Source organism: Coregonus lavaretus (genome assembly GCF_964263955.1).
Source record: "Coregonus lavaretus genome assembly, chromosome: 33".
Classification (NCBI taxonomy): domain Eukaryota; kingdom Metazoa; phylum Chordata; class Actinopteri; order Salmoniformes; family Salmonidae; genus Coregonus; species Coregonus lavaretus.
Genome location: NC_140020.1, coordinates 11,370,666 through 11,387,090, shown reverse-complemented (window position 1 = coordinate 11,387,090; position 16,425 = coordinate 11,370,666). Strand labels below are relative to the sequence as shown.

The window sequence follows — 16,425 nt, the reverse complement described above, 5'->3', positions numbered from 1 at the left end:
TAAACCAACTTGATTGGCCTCATGTCAATAAATGAAGCAGAAACTCTTGTCAGACCACTATCATTGCATTCAGCCTATGTCATATTTTGTTATTTTATTCTTGGAAATCAATCTTTGTTCATTCTTTGAAATGAAATAAGAGGAATCAGGAATTTCCCTCAACTTAAAGGATAAGTTTACTTTTTTTATAACCAAATCTCTATTTTTGAAGTAAATGGCATGTTATAGAAGGGTCCAGACTAGGGCTGTTGCGGTCACGAAATTTCGTCAGCCGGTGATTGTCAAGCAAATAACTTTCGGTCTCGCGGTAATTGACCGTTAATTAACATAAACACATTTAGCACCTCCTGGCTTCCACACATAGCCTACAAGCCATTTAAAAAAATCTAATATATCCATGTAATATAGTCTACACCTTCACAATAAATCCATTATTTATTTTAGACAGGTCTAAAGAAGCATGATATGAAGAAAATGTAGCCTATTTCAGAAGAAAATAATAGCATACTCTGAATTGTCCTTATGTTAGGTCCTGATGTGGCAATGCCAAATGGCTGTGGGCTACACTAGTTCATTTAGCAGACAAGATATGCTTATAATTCCGTGGCATTATTTTATATTATTTTATAGTATGAAGAATACAATTGAACAAAGCTGAATAAAATATAAATATTTTCTCCAAATGATTTGAAGGAGTGCGCACATGCGGCTATTCTGTGTTGAGCGGTTAACAAAGAAATAGGTACTCCTATATGCTTAATTTAGAGATATTAATGTAACTTTAGTTGTTCTACAAACGTTGGCCTATATGTTTGGATTTTTAATACATTGTAAGGCTGCATGACGAGACTCTAATGATGATTTGAAAAAAGTAACTTGAAAGGCATGAGATCTGCTTTGTTTTTTGCGCAGGCTGTACACACTCCAATAGTCTCTCATTCACAATTTGACAAGCACTTGATAATGCCTCGAATTTCACGGCGGCATCCCCTGTGGCTGTAATGCCCCCTAAAAAAATCCATGCCTTTTGCGTCCCAGAGTGCTGCGTTGTGCCCTACTCCCTGAGTGTGCTGCGCAATCCGAAGTGCCTCTCATTCACATGGCTCTCCGTCACGTGATCGGGTCTTTCTCACAGGCTACAAGTGAAGACAGACACATCGGGGACGCAACTGCGCGCATCCTTATCCAATTCCAAGGTGCATATTGAAGATATTGAAAGAACTATCCACATTTACTTTTCGTCAGCCAACAAGATGAGTAAGCCTAACGAACAGCAAAAGCACTAGCCTATGTCAATCTACTATCCCCCATAGTACAAAAGTTGACCTATTCTATTCTGTATGAGAAATACATATTCCAAACATAGTCTGAGACAGTTGTGGGATGCGATAGATCCCAAATTAATACAACCACTAGCATCAAAAAAACTTTTTTATGCAATGTGGCTGACGCAACAGATTAGAACATTTAGCTTAAAATGTTGATAAACTATTAGGCTATTTCTTCACATTATAAGTGCAGCAATGCGCACATGGTAGTAGGCTATAAGCGCGAATGTTCCATTGGCGGAAAACACCATTATCAAAAGTGACCGCAAATGCAATTATGCATGTAATGCTTTTATTATAAAGGTGAATTTTTATGGTGAAAATGATCTTCCCCAAACTTGAAACTCACGCGCTGCTTAGATATGCCAGTTAGGCTCTACACCCCTTGTAAAGTGGATTAATGTGCTTAATTTTAAGAAGTTATTTGGCCACTTTAGTTGTGATACCAACCTTATTAAAACATATAGGCTTATGGGCTAGGCTACATGAGGTGTGCGACTATGATGAGAAGAAAAAAAAAGGCATTGTTACTTATGCTGGGCATCATTCACAAGTGATAGGCTAATATTGTCACCCATCAGACTATTCTTGATTTAATATTGTCTTTACATATACTAAATTATATATGTGTGACATTTATTTTGATTTAGAATGGACCATTATCATGCACCTGTATCGAAACATGGGCAGCGGGAAAAAGTACATGTAATCTATGCACTTAAATAGCGAATGGTATAGCCAGGTAGGCTATACTCCTGTTGTAAATATAAGCAATGTGCTTAATATTAGGAAAGTTGAGAAATAATTACAGTAGGCCTAGCCTATAGAAAGCTGATGGGATCCTCCTCTTTTTATTAGCGGCCATGACACTATTTTCTCCCGCAATTGCATAGCCTATAGAAATGTTGCTCAACATGAGCTCATGGGCTCACATGAAGTGTTTGATTAGATTTTTGATCACATTTGCATTGATGTCAGAGTGATTAGAGGGACAATAGAGTGCTGAGTACCAGGCAGTTAGCAAGTTTGGTAGGCTACTAATGACCAGCAGCAGCATCAGAGCTTGGAGAAGCCTAATTACCGTGACTAAACGGTCATGTGGAATTTGACTGCCTTCATGACTCGTGACCGCCGGTGTGGCGGTAATACGGTCACCGCAACAGCCCTAGTCCTGACACCTTTTTTGTGATTTTACATATTTTAGAGAAACTTACATCGAAAAGTAAATCACTTCATCATCCTCATTGTGTAGTATGGGGGCCCGGAAAAACATGAACAAAGACTCCAAAAAACACCCAAATACATATTTTTAGAAATGGCAAAGCTCTCTTTATTGTGATGCAGATACACATGAACACATGAAATTGTGTCATTCCGAACTTTATCTGCAACGTTATATTCCATTTTGTTGTGACTCGAGCGATACCTCTCCGTCCATTTTACAGGTAACTGCCAAAAGAAAAGAAACATTTGAGTAAACGAGGGATACAAAGTATATTGAAAGTATGAGGTACTTCCACACAGGAAGTTCCAGACACTTGTAGAATCTATGCCAAGGCGCATTGAAGCTGTTCTGGCCCGTGGTGGTCCAACACCCTATTAAGAAACTATATGTTGGTGTTTCCTTTATTTTGGCAGTTACCTGTAGCAGCAGGCTACACGGAAAATGGAACCGCTCGAGACGGCTCGAGTTGCGCAAAAGGGCATATAACGTTGCAGATACATTTCGGAATGACACAACTTCATGTGTACAACATCTAAAGATCTGCATCAAAATATTAAGAGCTTTGCCATTTCTGAAAGGACGTTATGAGGTGTTCTATTTTTTATTTTGTTCATGTTTTTTCAGGGCCCCCATACTACACAATGAGGATGAGGAAGATATTTGCTGTTTGGGGTAAGTTTCTCTAAAACGTGAAATCACAAAAGAGGTGTCTGGACCCTTCTATAACATTCAATTTACATAAAAAATAGAGATTTGGTTGTAAAAAATAGAATTTCTCCTTTAATGGCTCATCAAATGATAATTAGTGAAGAACCTCAAAGGAGTAGAAGGCAAGTCAAATGGCACCATATAAATAGTAAATCCCTTGACCTTCCACATTCCTGTGAACCACAACGTCATGGTGTGGGTGAGTAATGTGTACTGATGAGGGCTCCTGAGCTCCAGAGCCAGTAACATCACTAACAGCATGGCTGAAGAGAAGCAATGGATAAGCCCCCAGCATGACAGCAACATTATCCACTCAGCCAATCATTAGGTAAACTGAGGCACATCATTAGGCTCCAGATCGATTGTGGAGGTCATGGCTAGAGCACAGTGTTACTGTATGTGATGTGATTGAGCCATGGGTGGTAGAATTCCTTACTGGTCATTAAGATTATTGGAGCTTTTGACTTTATAAGGTTAATCAGATTAGTTTGGGTATTCCCCTGACTTGATTTAATTATATGTTATTTTTTATATTATATTTGATCTACTTTTTTATATTTTATTGTAGTTATGTTATTTTTTTGGTTAATGAATTCCTACATGATGCCCTTGACTAATAATGGAAAATGCAGAACCGTCCAAACACTGTGTGGAACCGGAGTGGGGGCGTTAGTGGAGTGAGATGCTGTTTGTGGAAATGTGATCTTTGTGTGCCAGCAGTTCCTGTTCGATGGTAAATACCTGCTATGTGTAGGCCACTGATCTCCTAGCCCAAACCAAACACAGGGGTGGATGCCGGCTCAGGGGCTGGGCTGTGGGCTCCGGTGAGTGGGTGGCTGGAGCCAGTCCACTGGGTAGCTGCCAGGCACCAGTGAAGGACTGGGATTCCTCAATGAAGTGTGGCTGGAGTGTTTATGTGGTCACTTCTTCTCATAGTAAACTCTATGTGTGTGATCCAGAGAGAGAGAGAGACGCTATACATTAGTCTGGTATGGTAGCATCATGCTTTCCATATAACGTGAGTTAAGGCTCCTGTATGAAGTTCCTGGAAATACAAATTTATACATCTGAATTTTGAAATGGGAATATGAATGACTGAGTAGCTTTAACTGCATTTATGACTACAGTACCTCACTTGAGACCACATATTACACCTAGCTTAGTTAAAGTCATGACAACAAACACTTTAGGTGGCTAAAAGCAATCCATCTCAAACCCACTATGCTGACCCTGGTTTCTCCTCTGTTCTGTTCCAGGTTATCTGCAGGAGGCCTACCTGTGGACTAAGCAGGTTCTGGCCATCATGGAGAAGTCTATGGTACTCCTCCAAGACGTGACGGACGGCTCGCTGTACGAGGGCGTGGCCTACGGGACCTACACCACCCGCTCTCTATTCCAGTACATGTTCCTGGTGCAGAGACACTTCTCCATCAGCCACTTCAACCACCCCTGGCTCCACAAACACTTTGCCTTCATGTACAGGACCATCCTTCCAGGTAATACAACTCTTATAGATGTTGTGTACAGTCGTGGTCAAAAGTTTTGAGGATGACACAAGTATTGGTCTTCACAAAGTTCGCTGCTTCAGTGTTATGAGATATTTTTGTCAGATGTTACTATGGTATACTGAAGTATAATTACAAGCATTCCATAAGTGTCAAAGGCTTTTATTGACAATTACATTACGTTTATGCAAAGAGTCAATATTTGCAGTGTTGACCCTTCTTTTTCAAGACCTCTGCAATCCGCCCTGGCATGCTGTCAATTAACTTCTGGGCCACATCCTGACTGATGGCAGCCCATTCTTGCATAATCAATGCTTGGAGTTTGTCAGAATTTGTGGGTTTTTGTTTGTCCACCCGCCTCTTGAGGATCGACCACAAGTTCTCAATGGGATTAAGGTCTGGGGAGTTTCCTGGCCATGGACCCAACATTTCGATGTTTTGTTCCCCGAGCCACTTAGTTATCAATTTTGCCTTATGGCAAGGTGCTCCATCATGCTGGAAAAGGCATTGGTCATCACCAAACTGTTCTTGGATGGTTGGGAGAAGTTGCTCTCGGAGGATGTGTTGGTACCATTCTTTATTCATGGCTGTGTTCTTAGGCAAAATTGTGAGTGAGCCCACTCCCTTGGCTGAGAAGCAACCCCACACATGAATGGTCTCAGGATGCTTTACTGTTGGCATTACATTTACATTTTAGCCATTTAGCAGACGCTCTTATCCAGAGTGCATACATTTTTCATACTGGCCCCCCGTGGGAATCAAACCCACAACCCTGGTGTTGCAAGCGCCATGCTCTACCAACTGAGCTACAGGAGGCCCATGACACAGGACTGATCGTAGCGCTCACCTTGTCTTCTCCGGACAAGTTTTTTTCGGGATGCCCCAAACAATCGGAAAGGGGATTCATCAGAGAAAATGACTTTACCCCAGTCCTCAGCAGTCCAATCCCTGTACCCTTTGCAGAATATCAGTCTGTCCCTGATGTTTTTCCTGGAGAGAAGTGGCTTCTTTGCTGCCCTTCTTTACACCAGGCCATCCTCCAAAAGTCTTCGCCTCACTGTGCGTGCAGATGCACTCGCACCTGCCTGCTGCCATTCCTGAGCAAGCTCTGCACTGGTGGTGCCCCGATCCCGCAGCTGAATCAACGTTAGGAGACGGTCCTGGAGCTTGCTGGACTTTCTTGGGCGCCCTGATGCCTTCTTCACAACAATTGAACCTCTCTCCTTGAAGTTGTTGATGATCCGATAAATGGTTGATTTAGGTGCAATCTTACTAGCAGCAATATCCTTGCCTGTGAAGCCCTTTTTGTGCAAAGCAATGATGACGGCACATGTTTCCTTGCAGGTAACCATGGTTAACAGAGGAAGAACAATTATTTCAAGCACCACCATCCTTTTAAAGCTTCCAGTCTGTTATTCTAACTCAATCAGAATGACAGAGTGATCTCCAGCCTTGTCCTCGTCAACACTCTCACCTGTGTTAACGAGAGAATCATTGACATGATGGCAGCTGGTCCTTTTGTGGCAGGGCTGAAATGCAGTAGAAATGTTTTTGGGGGATTAAGTTCATTTTCATGGCAAAGAGGGACTTTGCAATTAATTGCAATTCATCTGATCACTCTTCATGACATTCTGGAATATATGCAAATTGCCATCATCAAAACTGAGGCAGCAGACTTTGTGAAAATTAGTCTCAAAACTTTTGACCACGACTGTACTCTGCTCTGCTCTTCCATTCAATAGAACATAATTTCTCCCCTTAATGGTGTGTTATCTCAATGTTTCCCTTTTCAGAAGTTGATTGGTTCGATCAACTTTTTACCTCTAACTGTGCATTTAGTCTAGATGTCACGTGATGTATTAAAAGGTAATATGGATATTGTATTGGGAGCAAGAACATTGTTTTGAGGAAATACAATGCCAGTCAGCAATCTGTTCATAAATGCCTTAGTGAACTGCTGAGGCACCTGCCCTGGCCCTGCACCCAGCCAGCGTCCTTCTTGGCAACGTTTCCCAAGTTATAAGTAGATTAGGCATGAAAACCCCCAGTGTGCATTACCACCATGTTAGAGAGTGTAACTACTCATTTGTCCTGATATGGGGTATGAATGCGTGCACTTATTAGCTTCCTGGAGGCCTGTCAGAGCTGTGCTGATCCCTCTCCTCTGCAGTGCTGCCAACACTCTCCATATTGTGACTGGGGCTGGGGCTGAGCAGCTCCAATTACAGCAGCCAGGACATCTAGTTTCTCAAACGTACCTGTAATCTGATTGCAACATTTGTGCTCGTAATGTAACTGATTACGCTTCCATTTTATTTATTTATCAGATTACATGTAATCAGTTGCTCCCCAACCCTGTCTATGTGTGCAAATGATGGGGGTCGTTGGTGTTCCAATGAGTTAGATTGTAAACTGTAGCCGTATTTTAGTGTTGGACTTGTTGGACTCCCACAATATTTGGCATGGGACATTTGTTTGTCCAAGATCTAGCTTTGCATCACAGCAGGAATGTTGTAAACAGACAATCTTTCAGAATGGGAAACACAAACATGTATGGTTCTCAAGCAAATTAGTAAGACTGTCTCACCCAATGTTCAAGAATGGCCTTTTTCCCTTTATTCAGATTACAACCACTCATTTTCAGTTATTTGAAAAGGAAATCATCTCCCAAATATCACTATTTCTAAAACAAGCCATAGAAAGTTGGTTGCAATTTCAATTTAATCCTCCAGAAACGACAGAACAAATAATGCAACAAATATTGTGGTTAAATTCAAATATACTAATTGACAAAAAACCTTTATTTTTTGACAAAATGTTTAAAAAAGGTATAATCTTCGTAAATGATATCATCGGTAGGACTGGTGGAGTTATGTCGCACATGCAGCTAACAAACACATATGGAAATGTCTGCTCTACCCAAAATTACAACCAAATAATTGCAACCTTACCGCAAAAATGGAAGAGGAAAGTGGAAGGGGGAGAAAGTAAGGAACTTGTCTGTCGGCCTTGCATTAAAAAACATAATTGGTTAAGGAAAACGGTGATAAATAAAAAAAAGTATATCAGTTTCATTTAAGGACCAAAGGATTGACAGCCGTCCCATATAGATTGCAAAATAGTTGGGAAGAGATTTTTGACGTACCGATCCCATGGTTAGTGTTTATGAACTGACACGCAAAATGACACCAGATTCAAAAATTAGAATCTTTCAATTTAAATTATTATATAAAATTCTTGCTACCAATAGAATGTTATTTATATGAGGGATACAATCTTCCCAGCTCTGCAGATTTTGCTGTGAAGAGACAGAATCATTAGATCATTTGTTTTGGGTCTGTCCATTTGTAGCTTGTTTTTGGACACAGGTCCAGGAATGGCTAAAGGATTGCAATATTTACCTGGAGCTAACCTTGCAGATAGCATTACTGGGTGATCTGAAAAGTCATAGTCAATCGATCAATAATATAATAATACTTTTAGCAAAAATGTTTATTTTTAATTCACAAACTGTAGAAGCAATGAGAATAGAAAGGTTCAGAACTTTTGTAAAACATCACAGTACAGTTTAAATATACACTGCTCAAAAAAATAAAGGGAACACTTAAACAACACAATGTAACTCCAAGTCAATCACACTTCTGTGAAATCAAACTGTCCACTTAGGAAGCAACACTGATTGACAATAAATTTAACATGCTGTTGTGCAAATGGAATAGACAACAGGTGGAAATTATAGGCAATTAGCAAGACACCCCCAATAAAGAAGTGGTTCTGCAGGTGGTGACCACAGACCACTTCTCAGTTCCTATGCTTCCTGGCTGATGTTTTGGTCACTTTTGAATGCTGGCGGTGCTTTCACTCTAGTGGTAGCATGAGACGGAGTCTACAACCCACACAAGTGGCTCAGGTAGTGCAGCTCATCCAGGTGGCACATCAATGCGAGCTGTGGCAAGAAGGTTTGCTGTGTCTGTCAGCGTAGTGTCCAGAGCATGGAGGCGCTACCAGGAGACAGGCCAGTACATCAGGAGACGTGGAGGAGGCCGTAGGAGGGCAACAACCCAGCAGCAGGACCGCTACCTCCGCCTTTGTGCAAGGAGGAGCAGGAGGAGCACTGCCAGAGCCCTGCAAAATGACCTCCAGCAGGCCACAAATGTGCATGTGTCTGCTCAAACGGTCAGAAACAGACTCCATGAGGGTGGTATGAGGGCCCGACGTCCACAGGTGGGTGTTGTGCTTACAGCCCAACACCATGCAGGACGTTTGGCATTTGCCAGAGAACACCAAGATTGGCAAATTCGCCACTGGCACCCTGTGCTCTTCACAGATGAAAGCAGGTTCACACTGAGCACATGTGACAGACGTGACAGAGTCTGGAGACGCCGTGGAGAACGTTCTGCTGCCTGCAACATCCTCCAGCATGACCGGTTTGGCGGTGGGTCAGTCATGGTGTGGGGTGGCATTTCTTTGGAGGGCCGCACAGCCCTCCATGTGCTTGCCAGAGGTAGCCTGACTGCCATTAGGTACCGAGATGAGATCCTCAGACCCCTTGTGAGACCATATGCTGGTGCGGTTGGCCCTGGGTTCCTCCTAATGCAAGACAATGCTAGACCTCATGTGGCTGGAGTGTGTCAGCAGTTCCTGCAAGAGGAAGGCATTGATGCTATGTACTGGCCCGCCCGTTCCCCAGACCTGAATCCAATTGAGCACATCTGGGACATCATGTCTCGCTCCATCCACCAACGGCACGTTGCACCACAGACTGTCCAGGAGTTGGCGGATGCTTTAGTCCAGGTCTGGGAGGAGATCCCTCAGGAGACCATCCGCCACCTCATCAGGAGCATGCCCAGGCGTTGTAGGAAGGTCATACAGGCACGTGGAGGCCACACACACTACTGAGCCTCATTTTGATTTGTTTAAGGACATTACATCAAAGTTGGATCAGCCTGTATTGTGGTGTTCCACTTTAATTTTGAGGGTGACTCCAAATCCAGACCTCCATGGGTTGATACATTTGATTTCCATTGATCATTTTTGTGTGATTTTGTTGTCAGCACATTCAACTATGTAAAGAAAAAAGTATTTAATAAGATTATTTCATTCATTCAGATGTAGGATGTGTTGTTTAAGTGTTCCCTTTATTTTTTTGAGCAGTGTATATAATAAACATGGGGGATTGGAAGTGATGCAGACAATTACATTGATGGAAGTTACAATCTATCTGCAATATTAAGCTGATCTACCCCCCCCCCCCCCCAAAAAAAAAATATATACATATATATATATATATATACAGTGGGGGGAAAAAGTATTTAGTCAGCCACCAATTGTGCAAGTTCTCCCACTTAAAAATATGAGAGAGGCCTGTAATTTTCATCATAGGTACACGTCAACTATGACAGACAAATTGAGAAAAGAAAATCCAGAAAATCACATTGTAGGATTTTTAATGAATTTATTTGCAAATTATGGTGGAAAATAAGTATTTGGTCACCTACAAACAAGCAAGATTTCTGGCTCTCACAGACCTGTAACGTCTTCTTTAAGAGGCTCCTCTGTCCTCCACTCGTTACCTGTATTAATGGCACCTGTTTGAACTTGTTATCAGTATAAAAGACACCTGTCCACAACCTCAAACAGTCACACTCCAAACTCCATTATGGCCAAGACCAAAGAGCTGTCAAAGGACACCAGAAACAAAATTGTAGACCTGCACCAGGCTGGGAAGACTGAATCTGCAATAGGTAAGCAGCTTGGTTTGAAGAAATCAGCTGTGGGAGCAATTATTAGGAAATGGAAGACATACAAGACCACTGATAATCTCCCTCGATCTGGGGCTCCACGCAAGATCTCACCCCGTGGGGTCAAAATGATCACAAGAACGGTGAGCAAAAATCCCAGTACCACACGGGGGGACCTAGTGAATGACCTGCAGAGAGCTGGGACCAAAGTAACAAAGCCTACCATCAGTAACACACTACGCCGCCAGGGAATCAAATCCTGCAGTGCTAGACGTGTCCCCCTGCTTAAGCCAGTACATGTCCAGGCCCGTCTGAAGTTTGCTAGAGTGCATCCAGAAGAGGATTGGGAGAATGTCATATGGTCAGATGAAACCAAAATATAACTTTTTGGTAAAAACTCAACTCGTCGTGTTTGGAGGACAAAGAATGCTTAGTTGCATCCAAAGAACACCATACCTACTGTGAAGCATGGGAGTGAAAACATCATACTTTGGGGCTGTTTTTCTGCAAAGGGACCAGGACAACTGATCCGTGTAAAGGAAAGAATGAATGGGGCCATGTATCGTGAGATTTTGAGTGAAAACCTCCTTCCATCAGCAAGGGCATTGAAGATGAAACGTGGCTGGGTCTTTCAGCATGACAATGATCCCAAACACACCACCCGGGCAACGAAGGAGTGGCTTCGTAAGAAGCATTTCAAGGTCCTGGAGTCTCCAGATCTCAACCCCATAGAAAATCTTTGGAGGGAGTTGAAAGTCCGTGTTGCCCAGCGACAGCCCCAAAACATCACTGCTCTAGAGGAGATCTGCATGGAGGAATGGGCCAAAATACCAGCAACAGTGTGTGAAAACCTTGTGAAGACTTACAGAAAACGTTTGACCTGTGTCATTGCCAACAAAGGGTATATAACAAAGTATTGAGAAACTTTTGTTATTGACCAAATACTTATTTTCCACCATAATTTGCAAATAAATTCATAAAAAATCCTACAATGTGATTTTCTGGATTTTTTTTTCTCATTTTGTCTGTCATAGTTGACGTGTACCTATGATGAAAATTACAGGCCTCTCTCATCTTTTTAAGTGGGAGAACTTGCACAATTGGTGGCTGACTAAATACTTTTTTTACAGTGGGGGGGAAAAGTATTTGGTCAGCCACCAATTGTGCAAGTATGATGTTTTCACTCCCATGCTTCACAGTAGGTATGGTGTTCTTTGGATGCAACTCAGCATTCTTTGTCCTCCAAACACGACGAGTTGAGTTTTTACCAAAAAGTTATATTTTGGTTTCATCTGACCATATGACATTCTCCCAATCCTCTTCTGGATGCACTCTAGCAAATTTCAGACGGGCCTGGACATGTACTGGCTTAAGCAGGGGGACACGTCTGGCACTGCAGGATTTGAGTCCCTGGCGGCGTAGTGTGTTACTGATGGTAGGCTTTGTTACTTTGGTCCCAGCTCTCTGCTGGTCATTCACTAGGTCCCCCTGTGTGGTTCTGGGATTTTTGCTCACCGTTCTTGTGATCATTTTGACCCCACGGGGTGAGATCTTGCGTGGAGCCCCAGATCGAGGGAGATTATCAGTGGTCTTGTATGTCTTCCATTTCCTAAAAATTGCTCCCACAGTTGATTTCTTCAAACCAAGCTGCTTACCTATTGCAGATTCAGTCTTCCCAGCCTGGTGCAGGTCTACAATTTTGTTTCTGGTGTCCTTTGACAGCTCTTTGGTCTTGGCCATAGTGGAGTTTGGAGTGTGACTGTTTGAGGTTGTGGACAGGTGTCTTTTATACTGATAACAAGTTCAAACAGGTGCCATTAATACAGGTAATGAGTGGAGGACAGAGGAGCCTCTTAAATAAGAAGTTACAGGTCTGTGAGAGCCAGAAATCTTGCTTGTTTGTAGGTGACCAAATACTTATTTTCCACCATAATTTGCAAATAAATTCATTAAAAATCCTACAATGTGATTTTCAGGATTTTTTTTTCTCAATTTGTCTGTCATAGTTGATGTGTACCTATGATGAAAATTACAGGCCTCTCTCATCTTTTTAAGTGGGATAACTTGCACAATTGGTGGCTGACTAAATACTTTTTTCCCCCACTGTATATATATATATATATATATATATATATATATAAACATGTATTGTCACACCGCTTGGTTATTGCTGTTATTTATTATTTCTTTGGCTTACAAGTGATTTATTGTGGTTAAATATTTACTACCGGTTGCTAGGTTTTAAGATACCTTTTCACGCCAAACTGCCATTTCTCTTAGATCCTGAGAGTGAGCAACATGTATGGGAACTGTGTGTGTTGGGGAAATGGCTTCAGCATTACAGCTAGGGAGCTGCTGATTTCAACAGGGCCTGTAGTTTATTGTTCCCTTTTAGAACATGGCATACCATGCATTTTTGACATTTGTGTTAAAAATTCAAAAATAATAATGTGTTCTGTTGAAGCTACATATGTAAGATGTGTAGTGTATTTGAGGTTTAACATAGGCTTCTGACGTTTGTAATTTCAACTTTGAAATGTCAGACTTGACAAATGTATAAAAAAATGTCCATTCATTATAATCCACATTATAATTCACATTTCCTGTTGCTGCGTGATTATTTTCCTGCTGTAGCAAACTGGCTCAAATTAAGATCCTACAATGCCTTCAGAAAATATTCACACCCCTTGACTTTTTCCACATTTTGTTGTGTTACAGCCTGAATTTAAAATAGATTAAATTAAGATTTTGTGTCACTGGCCTACAAACAATACCCCATAATGTCAAAGTGGAATAATGTTTTTAGAAATGTTTACAAATGAATTAAAAATGAAAAGCTGAAATGTCTTCAGTCAATAAGTATGAATACTTATTGACTCAAGACATTTCAGCTTTTAATTTTTAACTAATTTGTAAACATTTCTAAAAACATAATTTGTTATGGCAAGCCTAAATAAGTTCAGGAGTAAACATTTCGCAATTATAGTGTTTAACATGATTTTTGAAGAACTACCTCAACTCTGTACCCCGCACATACAATTATCTGTAAGGTCGCTTAGTCGTGCAGTGAATTTCAAACACAGATTCAAGGACAAAGACCAGGGAGGTTTTCCAGTGCCTTGCAAAGAAGGGCACCTATTGGTACAGTGGGGGAAAAAAGTATTTAGTCAGCCACCAATTGTGCAAGTTCTCCCACTTAAAAAGATGAGAGAGGCCTGTAATTTTCATCATAGGTACACGTCAACTATGACAGACAAAATTAGAAAAGAAATTCCAGAAAATCACATTGTAGGATTTTTAATGAATTTATTTGCCAATTATGGTGGAAAATAAGTATTTGGTCAATAACAAAAGTTTCTCAATACTTTGTTATATACCCTTTGTTGGCAATGACACAGGTCAAACGTTTTCTGTAAGTCTTCACAAGGTTTTCACACACTGTTGCTGGTATTTTGGCCCATTCCTCCATGCAGATCTCCTCTAGAGCAGTGATGTTTTGGGGCTGTCGCTGGGCAACACAGATTTTCAACTCCCTCCAAAGATTTTCTATGGGGTTGAGATCTGGAGACTGGCTAGGCAACTCCAGGACCTTGAAATGCTTCTTACGAAGCCACTCCTTCGTTGCCCGGGCGGTGTGTTTGGGATCATTGTCATGCTGAAAGACCCAGCCACGTTTCATCTTCAATGCCCTTGCTGATGGAAGGAGGTTTTCACTCAAAATCTCACGATACATGGCCCCATTCATTCTTTCCTTTACACGGATCAGTCGTCCTGGTCCCTTTGCAGAAAAACAGCCCCAAAGCATGATGTTTCCACACCCATGCTTCACAGTAGGTATGGTGTTCTTTGGATGCAACTCAGCATTCTTTGTACTCCAAACACGACGAGTTGAGTTTTTACCAAAAAGTTATATTTTGGTTTCATCTGACCATATGACATTCTCCCAATCCTCTTCTGGATCATCCAAATGCACTCTAGCAAACTTCAGACTGGCCTGGACATGTACTGGCTTAAGCAGGGGGACACAGCAGGATTTGAGTCCCTGGCGGCGTAGTGTGTTACTGATGGTAGGCTTTGTTACTTTGGTCCCAGCTCTCTGCAGGTCATTCACTAGGTCCCCCCGTGTGGTTCTGGGATTTTTGCTCACCGTTCTTGTGATCATTTTGACCCCACGGGGTGAGATCTTGCGTGGAGCCCCAGATCGAGGGAGATTATCAGTGGTGTTGTATGTCTTCCATTTCCTAATAATTGCTCCCACAGTTGATTTCTTCAAACCAAGCTGCTTACCTATTGCAGATTCAGTCTTCCCAGCCTGGTGCAGGTCTACAATTTTGTTTCTGGTGTCCTTTGACAGCTCTTTGGTCTTGGCCATAGTGGAGTTTGGAGTGTGACTGTTTGAGGTTGTGGACAGGTGTATTTTATACTGATAACAAGTTCAAACAGGTGCCATTAATACAGGTAACGAGGGGAGGACAGAGGAGCCTCTTAAAGAAGAAGTTACAGGTCTGTGAGAGCCAGAAATCTTGCTTGTTTGTAGGTGACCAAATACTTATTTTCCACCATAATTTGCAAATAAATTCATTAAAAATCCTACAATGTGATTTTCTGGAATTTTTTTCCTCAATTTGTCTGTCATAGTTGACGTGTACCTATGATGAAAATTACAGGCATCTCTCATCTTTTTAAGTGGGAGAACTTGCACAATTGGTGGCTGACTAAATACTTTTTTTCCCCACTGTAGATGGGTAAAAAAGCAGACATTGAATATCCCTTTGAGCATGGTGAAGTTATTAATTACACTTCGGATGGTGTATCAATACACCCAGTCATTACAAAGATGCAGGCGTCCTTCCTAACTCAGTTGCCGAAGAGGAAGGAAACCGCTCAGGGATTTCACCATGAGGCCAATGGTGACTTTAAAACAGTTTAATGGCTGTGATAGGAGAAAACTGAGGATGGATCAACAACGCTGTAGTTACTCCACAATACTAACATAATTGATAGCTTGAAAAGAAGGAAACCTGTACAGAATAAAAAATATTCTAAAACATGCACCCTGTTTGCAACAAGTCACCAAAGTAATACTGAAAATAATGTGCCAAAGCAATTAATTTTTTGTCCTGAATACAAAGTGTTATGTTTGGGGCAAATCCAATACAACACATTACTGAATAACACTCTCCATATTTTCAAGCATAGTGGTGGCTGCATCATGCTATGGGTATGCTTGTAATCGTTAAGGACTTGGGAGTTTTCCAGGATAAAAAAGAAACGGAATGGAGCTAAGCACATGCAAAATCCTAGAGGAAAACCTGGTTTAGTCTGCTTTCCACGGGACACTGGGAGATGAATTCACCTTTCAGCAGGACAATAACCTAAAACACAAGACCAAATATACACTGGAGTTGCTTACCAAGACGACATTGAACATTCCTGAGTGGCCTAGTGACAGTTTTGACTTAAATCGGCTTAAAAATCTATGGCAAGACTTGAAAATGGCTGTCTAGCAATGACCAACTTGACAGAGCTTGAATAATTTAAAATTAATAATGTGCAAATATTGTACAAACCAGGTGTGCAAAGCTCTTAGAGACATACCCAGAAAGACTCACACCTGTTATTGCTGCCAATGGTGATTTTAACATGTATTGACTCAGGGGTGTGAATACTTATGTAAATGAGATAATGTATTTCTGTATTTCATTTTCAATACATTTGCAAAAAACATGTTTTCACTTTGTCATTGTGGGGTATTGTGTCTAGATGTGTAAAAAATGTAATATGTAATCCATTTTGAATTCAGGCTGTAACACAACAAAATGTGGAAAAAGTCAAGGGGTATGAATACTTTCTGAATACACTGTATATCTGTACAACATGTACCGTATTACTTACATTTTGTAGACTACTCAAGATTT

The 16,425-nt window shown here is 41.3% G+C and overlaps 1 protein-coding gene across 2 annotated transcripts in view; it reads left to right on the top strand.

The window, feature by feature from the left end:
• The window catches only part of LOC311108258 (dermatan-sulfate epimerase-like), a 36,022-nt gene that overhangs the window by 14,465 nt on the left and 5,132 nt on the right, over window positions 1-16,425 (top strand). The window contains exons 4-5 of one of the 2 annotated variants that reach the window (XM_084150879.1): window positions 3,178-3,225; window positions 4,518-4,757. In XM_084150879.1, the coding sequence (XP_084007005.1) occupies window positions 3,178-3,225; window positions 4,518-4,757 (288 nt within the window). The remainder of the gene's footprint in view (window positions 1-3,177; window positions 3,226-4,517; window positions 4,758-16,425) is intronic. The other variant, XM_084150880.1, reaches the window with a different exon arrangement.